The 21420-nt window shown below is 42.0% G+C and overlaps 2 protein-coding genes across 3 annotated transcripts in view; one reads left to right on the forward strand and one right to left on the reverse strand.

Annotated features, from left to right (window-relative positions):
• Positions 1 to 837: 837 nt before the first annotated feature.
• The window catches only part of fancm (FA complementation group M), a 30144-nt gene continuing 9561 nt past the window's right edge, over positions 838 to 21420 (forward strand). For both annotated transcript variants that reach the window (XM_060052788.1, XM_060052790.1), the window contains exons 1-13: positions 838 to 1665; positions 1754 to 1926; positions 2029 to 2106; positions 2486 to 2644; positions 14931 to 15062; positions 15528 to 15660; positions 15902 to 15994; positions 16198 to 16302; positions 16604 to 16794; positions 18222 to 18428; positions 18874 to 19132; positions 19468 to 19619; positions 20008 to 20187. In XM_060052788.1, the coding sequence (XP_059908771.1) occupies positions 945 to 1665; positions 1754 to 1926; positions 2029 to 2106; positions 2486 to 2644; positions 14931 to 15062; positions 15528 to 15660; positions 15902 to 15994; positions 16198 to 16302; positions 16604 to 16794; positions 18222 to 18428; positions 18874 to 19132; positions 19468 to 19619; positions 20008 to 20187 (2583 nt within the window). In that variant the 5' untranslated portion in view covers positions 838 to 944. The remainder of the gene's footprint in view (positions 1666 to 1753; positions 1927 to 2028; positions 2107 to 2485; positions 2645 to 14930; positions 15063 to 15527; positions 15661 to 15901; positions 15995 to 16197; positions 16303 to 16603; positions 16795 to 18221; positions 18429 to 18873; positions 19133 to 19467; positions 19620 to 20007; positions 20188 to 21420) is intronic.
• On the reverse strand, positions 4248 to 11992 carry soul3 (heme-binding protein soul3). Its single transcript, XM_060052795.1, has 6 exons — positions 11779 to 11992; positions 11426 to 11672; positions 8783 to 8877; positions 7394 to 7535; positions 6880 to 7063; positions 4248 to 6238 (listed from the first exon to the last, which is right to left on the reverse strand). Exons 2-6 carry the CDS (start codon positions 11646 to 11648, stop codon positions 6067 to 6069), a joined length of 816 nt encoding a protein of 271 aa, XP_059908778.1. The 5' UTR covers positions 11649 to 11672; positions 11779 to 11992; the 3' UTR covers positions 4248 to 6066.

A 21420-nucleotide genomic window follows, 5' to 3' on the forward strand; every position in this document is an offset into this window, starting at 1 on the left:
CGTTCAGGGGGATGCGTCTCCTCCTGACAGTGTAGTTTAGGTGTAGGCGCTGACTTGCTAGAAGTTTTTCTTGGCAAGGGACCATCCTGTGGAGTCAAAACGGGAACGTTTGAAATATTCAGCAGGTTGAAATGTGTCGGAATAATGCAGGGATCTGATCTAAAACATACAGTGTATGTGAAGCGGGGGCTTGAAAGGATTGCATCTCTCCACTGTAAATGGTTTAGCCTCCCGTCGATTTCTGTCACAATGTCTTCAAAATCTTCGCGTGCATTCCTGACCTCTCTCCTCAACAGGTAGCCGCGCGCACGGGCCTGTGGAAGACAGTGGGAAAACAAAGTAATAAAGTCGTTCCGAGGTCGCTTTTTAAGCTCACAATTGACCAAACAGTTAAACATCGTTTATTAAATGAGCGAAACGAATGCTTTTTGCTAAATTTACATAGTTGTGTAGTTAACTGTTCATGTATGAACCCCATACGAAGCGAGAGCACAAAAAACGAAATATCATGCAGTACCAATGTCATATGGACAACCTGGTAATAGTTAACTGTTACTACAATTTTTTTTTAAAGGAATTACCTGAAAAAGGGTAAATATCTTCTCTGCCTCTTTCCTCTCCATTACTATGGTAACACGTTAGCATTACGGGAGTAGAATGGATCTCTTCCGGTGTTAAGATGGACAGCAAATAAACAGTAGGCTGTCTAAAATACATACACTAAACTTGTGTTAAATAACTTGTGTCAATTTACTATATTAACCCTAACAATTATAACAAATAACTCTTGATTATCCATGTCAACCGACATAAAGTGTTTCCGGAAGAACGGCTGCAGTGACGTAGACGGAAGTACATCCTCAGCTATGTTTCGTATTGTCATTTACCGCGGTCTCCTCACACATGATATCTCATGAAGTTTTATTCTGTAGTATCAAGCCAAAATGAGTGGTGGGAACAATCAAAAAACGTTGTTCCAGGCTTGGGGTGGATCTGTTCCTCAGAAAAATCCTATTCCAACCAAACACAATGCCAGAAAAACTGTTAAACGGCCTCTTCAAAGGAACAAAACAGACACACACACTGTGGAAACAGCAAAGACACAACAGCAACAACGGGTGAATGGACAAGCTTTACCTCCTCGCCGTTCGCTTTGGGGTGAGATCGGTCAGGTTTCGGGGCCAGTACACACGGCAGCAAGGATGGAGGACGTTCAGGAACTTGACGACGATGAGCTATTGTTAGTTGCTGTGTACGAAGCTGAGCAGACTTTGCAAACTGATGCCACTGCTGCCCAAGATGATAAAAAACATACAACTGAAGAGATTGAACCCTCTCCACTTTGTTCAAGTGGACGTTACAATCAAGATTTTCCTGGTTTTGATAGCTCATCGGCTACAGTTTGGATCTATCCTACTAACCTCCCCATCAGAGAATACCAGCTGAAAATATCGGAGGCTGCCTTGTTCCAAAACACCCTGGTATGTCTTCCCACCGGTTTGGGAAAGACGTTTATAGCCGCTGTTGTCATGTACAATTTCTATCGCTGGTACCCGTCAGGGAAGATTGTGTTCATGGCCCCAACCAAACCCCTTGTAGCTCAACAAATTGAGGCCTGTTATAAAGTGATGGGAATCCCCCAGAAACACATGGCTGAGCTGACAGGTATGAGGACTTCTGATTCCGGTGTCCCTATTGTCGTGCAATCTCTGTTACTTTCGAGAAGTAAGTATGGTGAAACTCCATTTCCCAGGGAGCACTAAGGCGGGCCAAAGGCGGGAGCTGTGGAAGTCTCGGCGGGTGTTCTTCCTCACGCCCCAGGTCATGGTCAATGACCTGTCGAGAGAAACCTGTCCCGCACTGCAGGTCAAGTGTGTGGTCATCGATGAGGCGCACAAGGCACTGGGCAACCAAGCTTACTGTCAGGTATGTGTCATTGCTGCAAGACCACTGGGAGAATAACGTGTACTTGGTTAGCTGAGAATGGATTTCACGTGGCCCTCGTTTTGGTTCCCCATACATTCTCAGGTTGTCCGGCAGCTGTGCTCCCAGACGCAGCAGTTTCGGATCCTTGCTCTGAGTGCCACACCTGGGGGAGACTCTAAAGTATGTAGACCCCCAGATGCCTGTCTGTCTGTTTGATCATTAGTGTCACTCTCTCCAAGTCTGCCAGATCTTCGGTCCTCTACCTCCTCCTCCTCCTAATGTACATCTATTCTACACTCCTCCTCAATAATGCACATCTGTTCTACACGTTTCTCCGCCTCGTAATAATATATTATATTATTATTATTATTATATATTATATAATATATATATCTATTGTACAATCCTCAATAATGTACATCTATTCGACACTATTTCTCCCTCTTAAAATTGTACATCTATTCTAGACTCTTTAATAATGTACGTCTATTCTACACGTTTCTCCTATTAATAATGTACATCTGTTCTACACATGTACCTCCACCCCTCCGCCCTGCAGGCTGTGCAGCAGGTGATCTCCAACCTGCTGATCTCCCACATCGAGCTGCGCTCGGAGGCCAGTCCCGACATCAAGGCTCACACCCACCAGCGCACCCTGGAGAAGGTGGTGGTCCCCCTGGGGGAGGCCCTCGCAGCTCAGCAGGCACGCTACCTGCAGGTAGGGGCTTCTTCTTCGTTCGTAGTGTAAAACACACCTTTCTGTTGGTGCTTTGAATCTCCCTTGTGGCAAATGAACGTAACTGCGGATGTAATAACCTGTAATGATGCTAGAAAATGATCACGTCCCGAAGGGCTCCCCAAATGCTGGGTGCCATTTGGTTGTCAGCTCCCATGGTCGTCAACGAGACTCGATTGGTCCGAGTGATCATTAGAGAAACCAACTCTGTGGTGCGAATTGGTACATTAAGGGAACCTGTGTCCTGTATTTGTAGTGTACCCAAGTGTGAGTTGGAACTGGCCACTAGCAGTTATCCGTTTTATCTGGATGGTAGGATTGTAATGAAGTTGTGGGACTAATTGTTACCTATCCGAAGCACAAGTTCATAGTTTGTTCTAGTAGTACTAGTAGCACACATATTCTGTGTTGGTTCGTTTCTCTGTTTGTCTGTTCGTCTTCTCTGTTTATTACTATGTCATATAAAACATTGCAGTTATTTTTTCAAAAACAGAAAGGGAAGTAAACATTGCACATTGGGGGATACTAGTATGTTGTCAGAAGGTTATGTTAATTATAATGGCCTTGACACTGATCTGTAATGGATAGATTACTTGTTATCCTAGTTTGATGACATCACAGCAGAATAGGTTTTGGGTGGTCCTAGAGAGACGCCCAGGGTTTAGGGTGTGCATACAAACAACAACTCTATGACACCTGACATTCAGTCTAAGTGCCAAGTTGCAGGATCATGTATTGTTTATATATTTAATGATATACTGTACTGTAGATGATATTCCATTCAAACAACAATTAGTTACGCCATTAATTTCATGGGCATATTTTAATTTTTATACACATTCGTTTTTGAAGCATTTGGTCATACTCTAAACTATTTATTCCGTTCAGATAGAGTTTGGAAAGGTGGTATTATCTTATTGTGTAATGTTCCTCTGGGCAGGGTCCAAAAATAACACCTGCCAGCAGCTAAAGGTGGATACATTTGACAGGTGAAAAAAGTGTTGAATCTTTAAACAATCGCTTGACTAGTACATTTCTTAACTCCAGTGGGTAAATGGACACAATTCTGAAAGATCATTTTGGACCCCGTCTCTCGTACAGTCACCATATTTTACAGTGAAGAGGATAGACACTGTACATTGTGTCCTTCAATCCTGTTACGGTCACACTAGTAACCCGAGTCCTACTCGTGTCACTTCGGGAAGAGACAATGCTATATCATGTGACCAAAGAATAGAGTAGTGGATTTGGTGGTTTTTAGTTGTTGATCCTAATTCTAGTCAAGGTCCAACCCTACTTCCCAGATTGTCTCCGCCAGGGTGCTGTGTAATGGGCACTCTGAAATCAGAGTGTGCATGTGTCATTTCCCAAGTTGTTGCTAGATTATTCAGATTTAGCCAGGTATATATCCTCTGAACAATTTGTCTTGAGTAGAACCTTTAGATGAGCATGAAGGTTATGCTGCAGTAAACCTGGAAAAGGATGCACTATCTAGTGGTGCCAGATAGTGGTGCTATTTTATTTTATTGAACTTTTTTAAATAGTGGTGATGCACCAAGAATTCATAACACAATGACGAGGCAAAAACAATACAATATCAATATTTGCCAAAAGAAAACAAGCATTTTCTTTCATTTGAACACAACAAAGAAAGCCACATTGTTTTCTTGCCGCTGAATTTACTGTATAGCCCACTATTGCCAATCACATACAAATAAGCTTATAGAAACTAAAAGCAAAAAACAAACCATCCATTCATTCACTTGTCTACAGAACATAGGTAGAATATGCCAATTAAAAAGAGTGGTCTTAGGATTCGAACAGCCTACATTTAAAATGCACTAGTACTACCAGTAGAGGAATATCAGATTATATCTTTTGAATCCAACCTGCACTGGTGAAATATACATCCTACACTTCCTGTCTCTTCTAACTTGCATTAAGACCAGCTCCCGATCAACATTTCATTCACAGGATAGGCATGGAAATGGGAAAGGGTGTTTTGATGAGCTGAGACACATTTTCTTTTCAACAATATTGGGTGCATATCTACAGAATAAATGGATATATGGCTTGGAATTGCTGGTTGTTGTTACATATTATGTTACATTATTCATAAGTCTTCACACAGTGGAGATTTGAGTTCATCCGATGGTTGGTTGCATTGATTTTAGTGACATTCTTGTATGGCTTTGTTAACCATGACCGCAAATTCAAACGGTAGTCATTCTGTAATATCCTCCATATAGTTTTTGTAAAATATAGTTCAATTTTTATCGTTTACATTGGTTTGTTAGATTATACAATCTGTAGATAAAAATAATACATATCTTCATAACTGCCACTCTTTGAGTTATGCCTTTTTCTTGGACTGAAAAAATATCTTGGCAGCAATTGCTTTTGCTTAATCATTCTTTTTTTTAAGTAGTTTCTACTCTAGTGGCAGTTCTATTAAAGTAGGTACACAGTAGTGCATACATAATGACAAACATTGACACAAGTTGTGAATAGAAAGAGGTAAAGGGTATGTGCAAATAAAGGAATGCATTGACTTTTGAAAATAAACTAAACCCATTAAATACAGCATGTTTTGATTGTCATACGTCAATTAAAAATGACTGAATTTAACTGCTTTTGGTTTGTAGTAATGTTCGAGTTGTGTTTATATTCACCATCTCCGTTATTCATATGTAAATTCATACTGACGACTTTCTTTTCGGTCGATTTTATACGATTTTAAAATTATTCAACCTGTTTTTTCTTTATTATCAATTATGCTGCAGATCCATGTTCGCCAGGGAAGGACCGGTTTTCTTGGCCCACGTACAACAGATACAACCCCTATTGTAAATGATAAACCGTGTAAACCGTGTGTGATTGAAAATATAGTACATCAGGAGGATAACGGTACAGGTAAAACCACCTCTTCAAACAAGAGGCTAAATCAAAGTTGTTAATTTCTTGTTCGTGTGCTTACTCCTCAATTACAAGGAAACATTGTACCTCATGTTGCAGAGAGAAAAGTAAGGGAATAAGGCCAACAGAGGGCCAAGAGATAGTAACATGCAGGGTTTGAAACTGCATCTACAGGTGTAAATTGGCCCAGTTGTTGTCGGGTCAGGAGTCGTGATGTGGTTTTACAAGTAAGGATTACACAGAGAAGAAGTATGGGAACACTGTACCGGGTAAGGGCAGACTCTTATCACAGATGTAAATCCCCAACTGCATTGGAGAGTGTTGACAAAGTGAATCTATAGCAAAGTGTGTCTGCCCTTCCTAGCCACACAGCCGCATGGAGCTTGGTCAGGGCAGGGCTTGGTTAAGTGCGGTCGACAGGTTTGTGACGGACGATGTCTGTGGGGGGAGGAGGTGGATCACCTCTCTGGTTGCTCCTCTTCTTGGCCTCAGCGCCGCTCCATGAACCAGATCTCGTTCTGGCGGTTGACGTGAGCAGGGTTGGTGTAGCCCGCCACGATGAATGAATCGTTGACGCACTCACCTGGGGAGTCCAGCACCTCGGCCAAAGCGTGGATCTGATTGATGATGGTCACTTCGTTGGTGGGTCCGGTGAAACGCCTAAAAGGTAACGGCGGGACCAAAAGGTGGAATTCAAATTCAGCCCTATTCAAATGTCTGTCTTCCACCTAAATTACTTTTAATTAGTCTCTGTTTAGGGTGTAGGGTTCTAGGTTTACAATCCAACTGGCAAAGGGTTTTAATATGGCATGAAAACCCATGTGATCCACTCACCTTGTGTTAGGGCTTTGACTCTGAACTTCGTTATTCGAATATAATTTGAATATTAAAAAATGAATCAAAATTCGAACGAATATTAGGCAGCCCTTAATACTCGAACCTGTTATGGGCAAGCCAAGAGGGAGAGACGTCGGAGAACCCGACGCAGTCTATTCATAATATTGTAATGACCACGGATGAGGCAGTGAATGAAGTATTGATTAGGCAGCAATTTATTAGAAACCTAATAAACCGTTGGAACACGAAAGACCGGTAACCATAGCATCATCATCATCAGTTTTTCCCGCTGGGCGCATATCTGGCCTTGGGGTGCATAGCAAAACCGGTAAACAAACCTCGCGAAGCCCAATCCAGGTCTTACTGAAGGCATTTAATGGTCAAAATGTTATTAATAAATATTTGAATATTAATAAACAAACAAACCTTTGAATATGATTTTTGGGCAAAAGTCAAAGCCCTACCTTGTGTACACAACAGCGGCGGGCCAGATCTCTATTAATATGTCGTTGTCTGTGGGCTGCGGAGGCTGGGACTGGTGGGCGGCTGGCAGGTAGTAGGCAACGGTGACATCGCGGGAAATCAAAGACTGCTTCTCGTCGGTGTGGATGATTGTCACGATGGGCAGGCTCATTCCCAGGTAATCACCTGAGTGTTTGATAGAAAAAGAAAACGGGCTAATCATTTATTGGGTGTTTTTTTTTTAGCAGAATTCTATAAAAAAATGTAACAATACATACATGAAACTCGTATGTTTTTTAACTCAGATTCCTTGAGCTACTATTGCTTTTGTTTGTTTTGAATAACTTCAAATCTTTTTTCGTTATCATTGATGTTTTAATTGTGGTCACTTGCTTTGGTTGATGCTTTGGAAACAAGAGTGATAAATGTCCAAACACGTATGTTTCCACCCAACTTCCTCTGAGACCAGAAATTCATCAGGCTGCAATGATTTGTGCCAGTCTGCGGTGGACTCACCGGTGGAGTTCTGCTTGCAGATGTACCTCATCAGCCTCATGAAGCCATAGCAGATGCTCTGCTCGTAGGTTTCCTCGCGCACAGTGATGCATGCCCAGCGCGCCTTCTCATAGCTGCGCTTCTCGTAAAGCAACTCGTTGCACTGTGGATTAATTAATCGGAGAACAAAGAGGTTCAAAGAGCTGATGTGCCCACTCTATCCGATTGAAGGTCCTCATTTAAAAAAGGATGCAAACAATGTTCAACTTTAAAATCGAGACGTTTTAAAGCACATTTGAAAGGGAAAATCAGTAATTGCATCCCTACACTGTGCAACAGTGTGACGCAAACTGCTATGTGTCTGATGTGGATAGGAGGGGTTATGGGAGTGTTGATAGAAAGATTCTTGGAAACTAAGGGAGGTACCAGTTGGCCAGCATGTTTTATTTTTAGAATAAATCAATGATATGATGTGGTTTATTGACTTGTCAAGCATAAGCAACTTTTAAAAGAACGTATAACGGAAAGGCATTTTATTTTTGTAAAACCTGAAATGGTCCGTTGTTAATAACGGACAACAAACCACGTTAAACCAATTAAGCCTTTATATTTAAATGATCCCTAAGGAGAAACTGGGTCTCTGTGCGTGGAACACAACCTCACTGGGCGAGAGAGTGCAAAGGTGAGAGATGCCAACAAGACATCACTCTGATCACCTAAATTATATGGTATATGCACCTAGCAGTTGCATATACCTTCTTGGAGAAGGTGGCTGGCAGGCCATTGTAAGAGGTCATTGTTCTCTGTGTGAAAAGAATGGCTGTCTTATTTTAAGATGAGGGATTATCGCAGGTGGAGGGGGTGTTAATCCAAATAAGGAGTCAGGGCTTTCAAGGGGAGCCATTGGGCGGTCACAATCATTTGGCCATTATTCTGGTTCAGAATTAACACCACACATTTCTTTAATATGAAAATATGAAAGTAAAAAAATATGACTATAGTCGACTATTGGCCGGGATGGAATGCTTAAACTTCTTATCAAGATATATCGTCCTTCGCCATTGTGCAGTCATGCATTTTTGTTGAGTTGCTGTATAAGATTGGTTCGTAGTTTAGTAGCTTGCATATTGCCCAAAGGGTAGATCCAGGCTTTTCCCAGGAGGGAGTTGTCAGGGGAAAAGATGCTGCTAACCTAATGTCTGATAATATCCCCTAATGTGCCATCATGCGTTATACATTTTGATATTGTGCACATTCTACTACATAACTTAATGTTATTCAACTCTGCACATACAGAAGTTTAGTGAACAGAAAATACAGGGACATACAAAGTCAAAAAAAAAATCTGTAGATTACTTTTTTGGGAATAAATATTGCTCTGTTGTTCTGGGGTCTGTAAACTTGATGTACCTTCTCCTTGTGTGTGAGACGGTTGAATGGGACGCACTCTCGGTTACTGCGTCCCTCGTCGTTACTCGTCAGCTGTTGGATTGGTTCTGCCATGTCTGTGAACAAATATGTCATTCATTTATCACAGTATTGGTCCAATAAGTAAGAGATAATAGTTTTTGTTTCTGGACATGGTCAAAGGCTGCTTTCACACGCGGCGACAAATTAGTCAATGCAGAGGTCAAATCCTGGCCTCTGGAACTTTTGAGATGCATGACTCTTGCTTAACGCACATATTCTCCCTGCTATAACTAGATGTTTGCATTCCCAAACCATAAACGTAATAATGACTGAACACTACTAATTTGTAAAAGGCTGTTTAATTGCAGGCAGATCGTGAGTAGGACTGGTTGTCAGCTGGCCTGGCAGAAAGGCAGCGTGCTGGGCCAGGAGTGTGAGAGTTTTATAGAGGCGGAAAGAAAAATAAGAGGCTCAAAGTTGTTCAGACTGTAGACTGGTTTTAACATGGATTAGAACTCAAGGCATTTCGTTTTATACTTGCAGCCTTCTAATAACTGAGTGGTTAAGCGGTAAATTACTTAAAAATGGTGGGAGATTAACAGAGGAACAGAAAATGTATCCTCTCATTTTACTTCAGCTAACTTCATTCGGAAACTGATCCTTTGATCTGATATGATCAACATCACCTTCAGCAAGATACAACATTTTTCTCAAGTAGTCTAGCCCATAATTGGATAGGGTGTCATTATTACGGATGAAAATCTGTCATTTTAGGGGTGATAGGATATCTATGGCGATGCTGTAAATATTGCAATCATGTATGTGTGTTGTGATACGCTATTACGATTTTTGTCATTCATTTCTATTTGGAGGTTTATTCTAAAACGTTCGGTGTCCGCGTCCCTCATTGATTAAAAAAAAAAAGTAGGGCATTTTGCAGACGTTTTGGTCCAAAGCTACTTGCAGCCGTTCATACACACACCGACGGCAGAGTCAACCATGCAAGGCGACAGCCAGCTTGCCAGGAGCAGTTAGTGTTGGGTGCCTAGGTCAGGGACACATTGATAGGTGAAATTTATATGAATGTGGCTGAACTGAACTGAACTTCTGTTGGACGGTACTATTAACACAACGTTTATGGCTTCAAACCTACATAAGTATTGCAGAAACGAGGAATCCAGCTTTTTCCCCCCCCCCCAACCCTACATTTGTGGTGTTTGGGTGAGGACACTGCATGTTGGGTTGCTGTACGTTGCATCAAAACTGACTGGAGAACAGCATCACTCACTACTCCTGAGATTTTAAGGAAGTCGGTAATACAATTTGGTAATAGGAGTCTTGTTTACAGCAACTAATCCCTCAGTCTAATTAAGAACGTTAGTGTGCTCAACTGTGTCAAAGGGGAAAGTGAAAGATGAATGGATCAAGGTAATGCTTTAGTGCTTGTTCTTTGTTTAGCTTATTCGAATTTCAATATGGAGGGGGGGGGGGGGGGGGGGGGTGGAGAGACAGACAGGGGCTGTACAGCATGGCCTCTCTCTCACTACCCACTAGTCGCCTGAGCCTATCAGGCTGTTTGTATTGATTGACTAACCCTAGTACACATCCAGATCAGCTGACTGTTCTCTCGCTCCCCCCTCTATGTATTTAAAGCCACTAAATACATCTAAGAGAGAAGAACAATGATATCTTTGTTAGGAGCTATCAATGAATTTGAATGAGGCGCTAGGAAATGTAATGATTGTTGACAAGGCAGTATTTTACTTCCAAACATCAACAACATTATCAACTAACTTATGGGTGGCTTTTGTTCCACTCCAATTACAGTTAACTTGAGCTGCAGCGCTTACGACAGGAATTGGGGTCAGAAGCCGGGTACAGTAAACATGCTAGCTAATCCTGCTCAGACAGAAAGCGTTTTGTGATTCCAAACTGTTGCAGTACTATGAGTAACATGGGATATAAACCTGTTAACTGAATATCGAAAATAAATCATTCGTAATACAAAGATGATGTGACCCTGCGGCCAAAAAACGAGTCTGTCCGTGCCTGTGAACCCATGAGTCATTAACCTACTGTTGCACAGTATCCAGAGTCCATTCTGGCTTCCTGCAAGGCTCAGACCCAGATTTACATGTCATTAAATATAAATCTGCACCTTCGTCTCTAAAATAGTTATTCAAACTGCACCAGATTTACTGTACATTTTATGAAATAGTTATTCGCATGTATAGACATTTAAATCAGTATCGCGTCTCGATACTGATGGTTAAATGTGTCGTTTGTTTCATTTGATAGCTGAAACGCACTACTTTCGACGGCTAATAATGCCGCGCGTTTCCATACGGTATTTTCAACTGGGGTTGATCATAACCCCAAGTTTTGTTTGGAACATAGCTCTGGATATGCGGTCTAGTTTAAACTCCAAAAGTAGGTCAGCGTGCACACTACAGCAATAGGAAATAAATAGGCGAAGAGATGCCATGCGTCATGTTGATTTTCACTGTGCGTACAGTTCAGACCACTGCGAAGCGTCAAATACAGCGTGTTTGCATACAGTGCATGCAACACAGTGTGTTGTGCAGACAACTATTCGTCTTAACCACTATTTTGTCAGGTCTATTTTTTACTCAGTGGTTATACCTTGAGGGACCTCCACTTGGTGACCCCTTGCGACGTCCTGCCAATAGTGCAGCAGTCGGTCTTCTCCCTCCTCCATGGTCTCCGTGTTTTCATCCAGACTGCCCGTACCTGACAGCGGGTCTTCCGAAAACGACTCGAGGTCTTCCAACGTGATCATCCCATTCCCAGATTCGGACTCGGGCCCACCGCCACCGCCATTTAACTGGCAGCCGCCTCGGTCCATTATTGTTTCCAGACGAGTCCTCGACTAGGAAAAAAAAAATGCTGCAAGATAAACGTTTTATTTCCAACGAAATTGTAATGGTCTCTGCACTGTTACAATTTTAAAATTAATAAAACGTCTATTTGTAAACCTTTCAGCGTCGGAATAGGTCAACGACATGACAGAAAACAAGGCAGTACGTGGATTATCCTCGCGCATTTAGCCATCATTATTTTGAATAGAATTAGCTCTATCTTCCTCTATATTCTTGCGAGAATCAAAGCAGAGAATAATAAACTAATCTCTTTACGAGCAGTGTGTGACACTTTCCGTGGCCAGGAAGCGTTGGATGTTTATAGGAGACGAAGGCGAACCACGTGACTCCTTTCTGCAGCTGACCCCGCCCTCTGTCAGCTAGTTCAGCCGCTGAACCTCATAATTTGAACAGTGATTTCGACGAATCTGATGACCGCAAAGTCGTTAATTTCGAAGATTTTTTCTAACACTCAGTTCCTGTCCTATTTAAATTGAATAAAATGTGTCAAATCCACTCTAAAGTGTGTGTGTGTGTGTGTGTGTGTGTGTGTGTGTGTGTGTGTGTGTGTGTGTGTGTGTGTGTGTGTGTGTGTGTGTGTGTGTGTGTGTGTGTGTGTGTGTGTGTGTGTGTTGTAGTTTTAAGAACTCACTGTATGATGCAAAGTATTGGTATGAACTTTCTCCATTTGTGTGTGTGTTACTTACTACTACGGTATGATTCGGTTTATGATCGATGAATGTATCTAATCTATATCGTTATTATAGTTGTGTTCAAAATAATGTGTCCTCAAATAGTTAGGCTACTGCATTCAGGGCTTGGCACCATGTTGCTTTCTTCCTTCAGCACAGAGCAATTATATTATAATTGCTACTATATAAATACTATATACAGTCTGTGTTAAAGCTTTCTTGCAAAAATAAATACCCCTATTAAGCTCTCTCACACACACACACACACACACACACACACACACACACACACACACACACACACACACACACACACACACACACACACACACACACACACACACCACTTCTCATATTAAAGTCCCCCGTCACTGTAGATAAACATCTTAACCAACTAGGTGTCTGGTTCTTCTGAGCATCTTCAGTTAAACCCTAATCATTAATGTGTTGCCATGGGACACCCTTAAGAGAAAGGGATCCCCCTGTTTCCGCGCAAAATTTTAATACTAATCATTTGTAAAATGAATTGGGTTATCCCATGGTTACGACCCACGCCAACTTTGTTATACTTCTTTATTACTGTTTTTGTGTACAAGCGTTATAATGAGTGATGTAGATATGAAATGTGTCTCACATCGTGGCTTTATACTGTGAGCATCCGAGAAGCTAAACCCAACGGGACGTGGACATCAAACTCAACCGCCGCCCAGATGGAGCTCCATGCAACCCCACCACGGCCCCAGTGTGATTTTGTCATTTCGCTGAAGAGTATACTGAAAGGCACTTTGATGTCATGAAAAGATAGCCATCTGCGTTCAGAGCAGGGTAGAATGCTCACAAACTGGTTGACAGAGACTGGCAAAAAACATAGGATTTTCCTCCTATTTTTTTATTCTTGTATCATTTCACTATCTTAACAATTTATTATTTAGTTCAAAAGCCTAAGAGGATGTTAATCTCTTTTCACATCTAATTTGTCTCACTAATGTGTCCCATGGTAATCCCAGTTATCACATGATTGACCATAGGGGGCAGGACACTCCATGTGGGGTGTCCAAGCCTCAATTAACAGAGACAGCTTTGGTCATGTGATCTTTCGCCAGCAGTTTTCTGTGGTGCACTGTATAAATGGCATTGGCATCTCATTTGAACTTTGTTCATTTATATTGTGCTTCAGCTTTAAGTTGCAGTTCTAATGGTATTATGTGTTATTTAATAGATGTTTAATTCAGAGTTTCAGATATTAAATGTCATTTTAGATTTAGCAGTCAGCTAAATGGTTCATTATCCTGACATTTGCTTTCCATAGTTCGGCTTTCTGTTTTTTGATTTAGGCCAAGGGTTTAGGTTAGCACATGGTGTCTAAAAGGGACAAATCTTGTAGTTTCAATAAAGAAACATAATGTATTCATAATTTGTAAATAGTAATTTTGTCCTACTCGTTTTCTGTCAGGCATAAACAAATCTTATATAATTCCCGGTGATAATCAAAGTAAATTTGAAGAAACAAATTATATTCTGGCATTATTTGGAACATGCTTTAGAGGACTCGACACACAATCAGCACCTTACATTGCCTAAAGGAAATAATAAAAGGAAATAACATGTACAATTAAAATAGAAACGGCAAAATACTACAATAGAAATGTGTGTAAAACAATGAGAATATCCCGATTACTCCATCTAAGAGAGTACACTGAATCACAATTACAATTTTGAAGTTTAGAAACAAGGTCTTGTTGATCAGGACAACTTTTTCTGCTTATCACAGTCACCATAGATCTGTGTCTCCGACACAGAAGGCCTAATGACACCAGTCAATCCAAGGCAGATGGTGAAGAAGCCACAATACTATCCTACCTACATTGTTGTGACACCACTTAAGGCATCGGTGGCATAGCTCTGTTGATGCTTTCAGAAAGGTCAGCCAAATTAAAAGCCGAAATCTAACCCTGTTCTTTTGACTCTTGGAGGATCTCCTGCTGTAGGCAATCTCTTTCACTGGCAGATTGCCAGCTAACAAGCAGGGATGGAGAATGGTGGCCGGAAGCCCTACTGGCTATTCCAAAGTATTTGTTTTAATGGGCAATTAAATGTCCAATAAAAGCATAGTGTATCTGTGAATTGGTAAATTGGAAGGCAACACATAAATCGTGTCTTTGGTTTAATCCATGCAATACATATTGTAGACTGAATATATACTCTCTTTTAATCATTATTTCATACTTCAGAGATGTTCAGTAGGAGCTACCAAGTCCCAGAACACATGCTAATACACAGCCTTGTTCACTTTGTCTAAAAGTATAAAATATTATTATTCACATTTGAAAGTCAAAATGGAGAATTATTTTCTCTTAAAACTTTTCTTTGACAAAAAAAAACCATCCCCTGTATTCTCATTCTGCTCTGATGCACTTATCTGCAAGAATCTGGTTCACCTGTAACAAAAAATGTGACCCATTTTGTTAACTTTATTTACTAAGAGACTTACAGCATTTGTATATCAATGTGGATTTGTAAATATTTTTTACGTGGTTTTGAATACGATATGGTGTGTTTTGTGTGTGTGGCACCTAGGTGATGGAGAAGTTTACGTCCCGTCTGACCCAGAACCAAGTGATGAGCCACAAGAACCTGCGCTCTCTCACCAAGTTCCAGATCATCCTGGCCAGGGACCAGTTCAGGAAGAACCCCCCGCCACATATTAAGGTAATTCCATCATATTCTGTTATTGTATTTAGCCTTTGGTGTTGTGCATTTCAATCTCAAATGGATTTTAAGATTTAAAGATGTGTTTTGCTTTCTTTTTTTTATGGTTTTTCGTGAGCAATCACCTTTTCGTTCCATATTTTGTAGTATCAGGAGATCTAGTTTTCTATCTTCAAAAAAATTCAGCTCCATGTATGCATTTGCAGTTGTATTATACTCGTACATGACCAATATAACCCCTTATTGAAATCAACAATCAATAACAAACGCTAAATACTGGCGCCTCGGTATACATCATGATCCATTCAGTAGTAGTTGGCCTTGCTAATATCATAAAACGCCTAAACAGCAGCTCCAAAACACTGTCCGAGTTCTGTTCCCTTCACGAGGATCCAGTTCTTCTCCATTTCCTTTCTGCTGGTGCTGAAGGCTGCTCTGCTCTCTCCGTCTCTCGGCCGTCCTCAGGGCCCCCAGCAGGGTGCGATGGAGGGGGACTTCGCCCTGACCATCAGCCTCTGCCATGGCTACGAGCTGCTGATGCAGATGGGCCTCCGCTCCCTCTTCTTCTTCGTCCAGGGCATCATGGACGGCTCCAAAGGTAGGTCTCCCGCATGTCAAACAAAAACAAATCCTTAATGATGCTTACTATCCTTCTTGTCTTGCTAGGCTTGGCAATGCCTCACTCACATCTGCTGTATAACGTGTGTGTGTGTGTGTGTGTGTGTGTGTGTGTGTGTGTGTGTGTGTGTGTGTGTGTGTGTGTGTGTGTGTGTGTGTGTGTGTGTGTGTGTGTGTGTGTGTGTGTGTGTGTGTGTGTGTGTGTGTGTGTGTGTTGCTAGTGATGGCAAGGGCACGAAATGAGTTGCAGAGAACTCCAGTCTTCATGGACCTTTACAAGGAGATGGAAGCTATGTTTATGAAGTCTCCTGCTGGTAAGTGTTTTGCCCCTAATCGGTGGCCTTCAAATGAGAACACTCTTATAGAATATCAACTGACCTTTTTTGATGACGTGTCTACGCATTGTGGATTGCATGACGTGCTGCAAGACTCATTTCTTTTTTGTATCATGTTTAAACATTCAACCTGTTACATATATCTGCTCAACACATGTCTACCTTTTTGATATGACTTGTAGATCCTGACCAGCCGTTCATTTACAGTCATCCCAAACTGAAGAAGCTGGAGGAGGTTGTCCTGCAGCACTTCAGACTATGGGCAGAGAACTCCGCCAACAAGACTGGTGAATCTTCTGTGGCACCAGTTTTATGAGGACCTACGACAGTAGTACAACATTGTTTCAGTTGAAACAATATATATTTTAGGGGGTTCACATTTAGATTTGAGCTGATACTTATAGCTGTTGAATCGAAATCCAAAGTCAAGCCTTATCTCTCTCTCTCTCTCTCTCTCTCTCTCTCTCTCTCTCTCTCTCTCTCTCTCTCTCTCTCTCTCTCTCTCTCTCTCTCTCTCTCTCTCTATCACTTTCACTCTGTTTCTCCTTTTGTCTGTCTCGCTATCCCTCTGTGTGTGTCTCTCTCCAGAGACCACGTCGGGTTCTGCAGAAGGAGGAGTGAGCACCCGTGTCATGATCTTCTCGTCTTTCCGCGAGAGTGTGCAGGAGATTGCTTCCATGTTGAACCAGCACGCACCGCTGATCAGGGTCATGACCTTTATGGGCCAGGCCTCGGCGGGTAAGGGGGTCAAAGGATTCACCCAGAAGGAGCAGTTAGAGGTATGGAGGAAAGCAAATGTTGGGCTTCTGCTTGGCTTTCAAAGCCCCGTTGCGGGCCCGTGCTGCACTGTGTGCATTTCTCACTGAATCCATCACTGTTGTGAACCAGAGTTCATCTGGCCCTTATTCTCCACCAAACAAATGGCAAATTTGAGAGGGAAAATATTTCCTTAGATGATTAGGACATGTATGGATGGGTTTTAGCTACTGTCGGGGTGACCGTAGCTCAGGAAGTAGAGCGGGTTGACTGGTAACCTGAAGGTTGCTAGTTTGAATCCCGGCTCCTACTAGCGAGTGTCGAGGTGTCCCTGAGCAAGGCACCTAACCCTAACTGCTCCTGACTAGCTGGCTGTCTCCCTGTGTGGTTGACTCCGCCGTCGGTGTGTGAATGTGTGAATGAAAAACGTCAGCAAAATCACCTAAATGTAAATGTTTAATGTGTCAGTTAATTTACTTTTGGAAGAAGAAGATGAGTGAAGCCTACAAGGTGACTCTGCAGGTTTAATGGCTAGTCCTATTCCGATACTTTCCAACAAGGACTTTATTAAAGTTTATTTACCCAACACAAATGTCAAACTTGAATTTACTAAGTAAATGAAAACCATTTGTAGAAAGGGTTGTTTCTGGCTTGGAGTGGCCCCAGGGTTTGACTGTTGATGTAGCTCACAAAGAAGGAGCTTGTGTGTCAATATGAGGGCCTTGCTATCCTCAATCTCTTCACATTCCGCGTGTTCATCTTGTTCTTATTGCTCAGTGTTTTGACCAAAACATGGCAGACTTCCAATAGGGCATTTTTAATAGACAGCATGAAAATACAAATCCAAACCTCATTCTCTGCTGTAACTCTGGATATGGGATTTATCTGGTATCCTTGTACTCGTGTCCCACCCATATGTATATTTTAAAAATCTCCTGGCTCACTGCAGGTCTTAAGTATTTATTCTTGTACATATTGCCATATTCCTTGATTTTAACTGTAGGAAACCTTTCTTTCTTACCGATGTTTCACATGCTGGCAAATTTACCATCCCACATACAACGTAAAAAGTTAGCTTTGAGTCCAATCTCCTTCTACCTCACACCTTTACACCTCATTTAGAAAATGGTTTCAGTTCATTTAATTTAGTATTTTTTGCCGTTTTCAAATCCATTGCAATAGTAGCAAGGCTTCAAGACTCAAGAGTTGTATTGGTCACATACATAATATACAAGATATGCCGTGAAATCAAAAGTGGCAGTGCCTGCAGAGATTGTGCAGCATTCAAAATATTAAAATAAGGTGACCAATAGAATAAAAATAAGAAATAAAATCACAATTAAAACAAATAGCCCTATATAGAACAACAAATCTGTAACAGTTTAAAAATGATTAACCAACAGACATCCCTCACACCTTTCATTCAGATATCGCTCCCTCAATCTCCTAGGTGGTGCGTAGTTTCCGCCAGGGGGGCTTCAACACGCTGGTGTCGACGTGCGTTGGGGAGGAGGGGCTGGACATCGGCGAGGTGGACCTCATCGTGTGCTTCGACGCCCAAAAGAGCCCCATCCGCCTGGTGCAGCGCATGGGCCGCACGGGGCGCAAGCGGCAGGGCCGAATCGTGGTCATCCTGGCCGAGGGCCGCGAGGAGAGGGTGAGCGTCTGCGTCGTGAGAGGCTGACGATGAGGACCAAACGTTTTCTTCCCTCCCAAAAGAATAATGTTGAAGTTATGATGGTTATTTCCGTGTCATAGCACACAAGGGGACCATCCCACACAAGACACCGCTATAACTACACAAAGAGTGTAGTACATACGCAATTAAAATACACTATACAATACAATATACAACACATCCGGCACCGGATGAACATATTCCTCTTTGCCCACGCCTTTTCAATAAAGCCAGCAATCACAATTGTTCTATATTTGAATAGGCCAGCTATCATGTCTGTGTCACGCATATCATTTATTTATTTAATATCGACTTTCTTGAATAACCTTTGTCGCAAATCGTGATCATTTTTTTTTTTTTACATTTTCAATGACATTGAGCTCCAAAAAGGGAAACAGTCTATTCTGAATATTTTCCTCAACAGACCTACAACCAGAGCCAAATCAACAAGAACAGCGTGGACAAGTCCATCGTGGGCAACCAGAACAGCTTCCACATGTACCCCCACAACCCCCGCATGCTGCCCGAGGGAGTGACACCGACGCTGCATAAGATGCACATCACCTGCGGCCAGTTCGACCACGGCGACGGCAGCGGCGGCGGTGGTGGTGGCAGGCGGGACTCGGGAGGTCGGAGAGCCCGCTCAGAGGGCCAGACACCCCTGATCCACCCCCAGAACCTAGGTCGGTGGGACCGACCCCTCGCACATCCACTTCCCTCGCTTCTGGAGGGAGACACCTGTCATCATTGGGTTTTCTGTGTGCTTCAACTGAATTGGGGACCAAGTTTGCAGAGTGGACATTTTTTCTGGTTTCCTGTGCACACTTGAGAATGCACCATTGATGCACTTTAAGGCATAACACAGAAACATATTTTTCACTTTCCCTGGATGTTTCTTGGACATGTGTATGTTTCGTTATATTTTGGTTTGTGTGTGTGTGTGTGTATTTGTGTGTGTACGTGTGTGTGCGTGCGTGTTCTTTGACGTGTGCTCTGATACATGATGTGTGCGTTGTAGCGGTGTGTCAGAGCAGCGTGAGGTCGGATGGATTCCTGAGCCCGGCAGAGTATTCCCTGTGGGCCTCCACCATGAGGCTGAGGGAGGACGAGGCTCAGCCGACCCTGAGGACATCGCATTTCCTGTCCCTGCCGTGCACTCACACACCTACTGTGAGCTGTCTTCCATTCTCTATTCCTCACTTTAGTTTCTTTATTTTTCTTTCTTTAATCGTTGGTTCTTTCTTTCTTTCTTTCTTTCTTTCTTTCTTTCTTTCTTTCTTTCTTTCTTTCTTTCTTTCTTTCTTTCTTTCTTTCTTTCTTTCTTTCTCTCTCTCTCTCTCTCTCTCTCTCTCTCTCTCTCTCTTTCTTTCTTTCTTTCTTTCTTTCTTTCTTTCTTTCTTTCTTTCTTTCTTTCTTTCTTTCTTTCTTTCTTTCTTTCTTTCTTTCTTTCTTTTCCTTCCATTCCCCTGTCTGAATATTTCATCCTAAAGAATCATGTAATGGTGTACTGTAGTGTTTTTTAAAATGGCCTCCTTCCTCCCCCTCTTGTTATCTGAAGACCCCCAGGGCGACAGACTCCCCTGGGAGGGGCCCTGGGGCCAGAGAGTTGTCCTTATGGGAGTGGAGGCACTGGCAGAACCGCGCCCTGCCCACCTACTCGGTGGACCACTCCTCCCGCTGTGGTCACTTCATCCAGGTGATGGAGCTCATAGACCGCCTGCGAGAAGAGAGCCCTGAGGTGAGAACCACGACAGCAGCGGTGACGAACTCATTGTTCAGAATTCATTTGAATAGATGTTCTTTTAGAAGCATTCTGGCCTTCACTGGCTTAAGATCAAACAACCAGGAGCTTAAGACTTAGCGCTCACTGTCTAAACTATTAAACTTTTTACATTCATCTTTGAATGAAAAAACTAAGAATGAACAGTGAAAGAGAAGTCTCGAAGGAGTCAGCTGAGTGGCATGTGAAGGCAGCGATTTTTGGAGCATGGACAAGAGAGTTGTCTGATGCAATACACAATAAAATCACAGACACACACACACACACACACACACACACACACACACACACACACACACACACACACACACAATGCTATATTATAAAACAATGACATAGCTACTTACTTAGTCATTTAGCAGTATTTTTATCGAAAGCAGCTTAAAATTACTTTTTTATGCAAATTTCGGGTTAGGCATCTTGGCTAGAGCTGGGTTTCGATTCAAAGAATCGATTCGATTCCGATTTTTAAGTTTCAGAATAGATTTTTTCCGATTTTCTCAGATTCCATCCGATTCGATCCGATTTTGATCAGATTTCCGTTTCGATCCGATTTCGATTCGATCCGGGGGTTAATGTTATTAAAAATTAAAAATGTATTTGAACCGTTTCCTTCACTTCATGACTGTGTAGAGAAGCAACATATTAAAACTAGTATTATATCAATATTAAACAGCAAATCTTACAAGTATTGGTAGTTACTGATGGCTGGAAGACTGATGAAAAGGTTAAGGGTCAATCTACCTTCAAGAAAGATAATTCAGGACAATAAATGGAGGACATCATTGAGGTGACTATATCTGCAACAGTGGATTCCTACTGGGACACTAACCAGTGCATTATTATTATGCTTGAAAATAATTAAGAATTCACCCAAAAGCGGTTGCTACCAAAAGCATTTTTCGATTTTTCGAGCGAATCGATTAAAAATCTGAAAATCGATTTTTTTCAACACAGCTCTAATCTTGGCAAAGAAGCTGGTATTTTCTACATCCATAGTGTTGTGAAATAAAGTAATAATAATAATCGTGAAACCGTCAAACTATGGCATCCCGCCGACTAATCGTACCATCAAAATCTATAATCGTTGCATCCCTACTATCCCTACTATCCTGCCCCCTGATATGCTACTGTTTTTAAACGTTTGGTATTTAATCTCGGCTCATCAAATTGCAACGGTTTTTAGTTTTT

This window comes from Gadus macrocephalus, chromosome 5 (assembly GCF_031168955.1).
Source record: "Gadus macrocephalus chromosome 5, ASM3116895v1".
Taxonomy (NCBI): domain Eukaryota; kingdom Metazoa; phylum Chordata; class Actinopteri; order Gadiformes; family Gadidae; genus Gadus; species Gadus macrocephalus.

Coding starts and splice junctions, on each gene's coding strand:
- soul3 (XM_060052795.1), bottom strand. CDS start 11,648: ATGGACCGAGGCGGCTGCCAGTTAAATGGCGGTGGCGGTGGGCCCGAG. Junction 7,536..8,782: donor GTCTCACACACAAGGAGAAG/GTACATCAAGTT, acceptor ATTAATCCACAG/TGCAACGAGTTGCTTTACGA. Junction 7,064..7,393: donor CTGCAAGCAGAACTCCACCG/GTGAGTCCACCG, acceptor TCAAACACTCAG/GTGATTACCTGGGAATGAGC.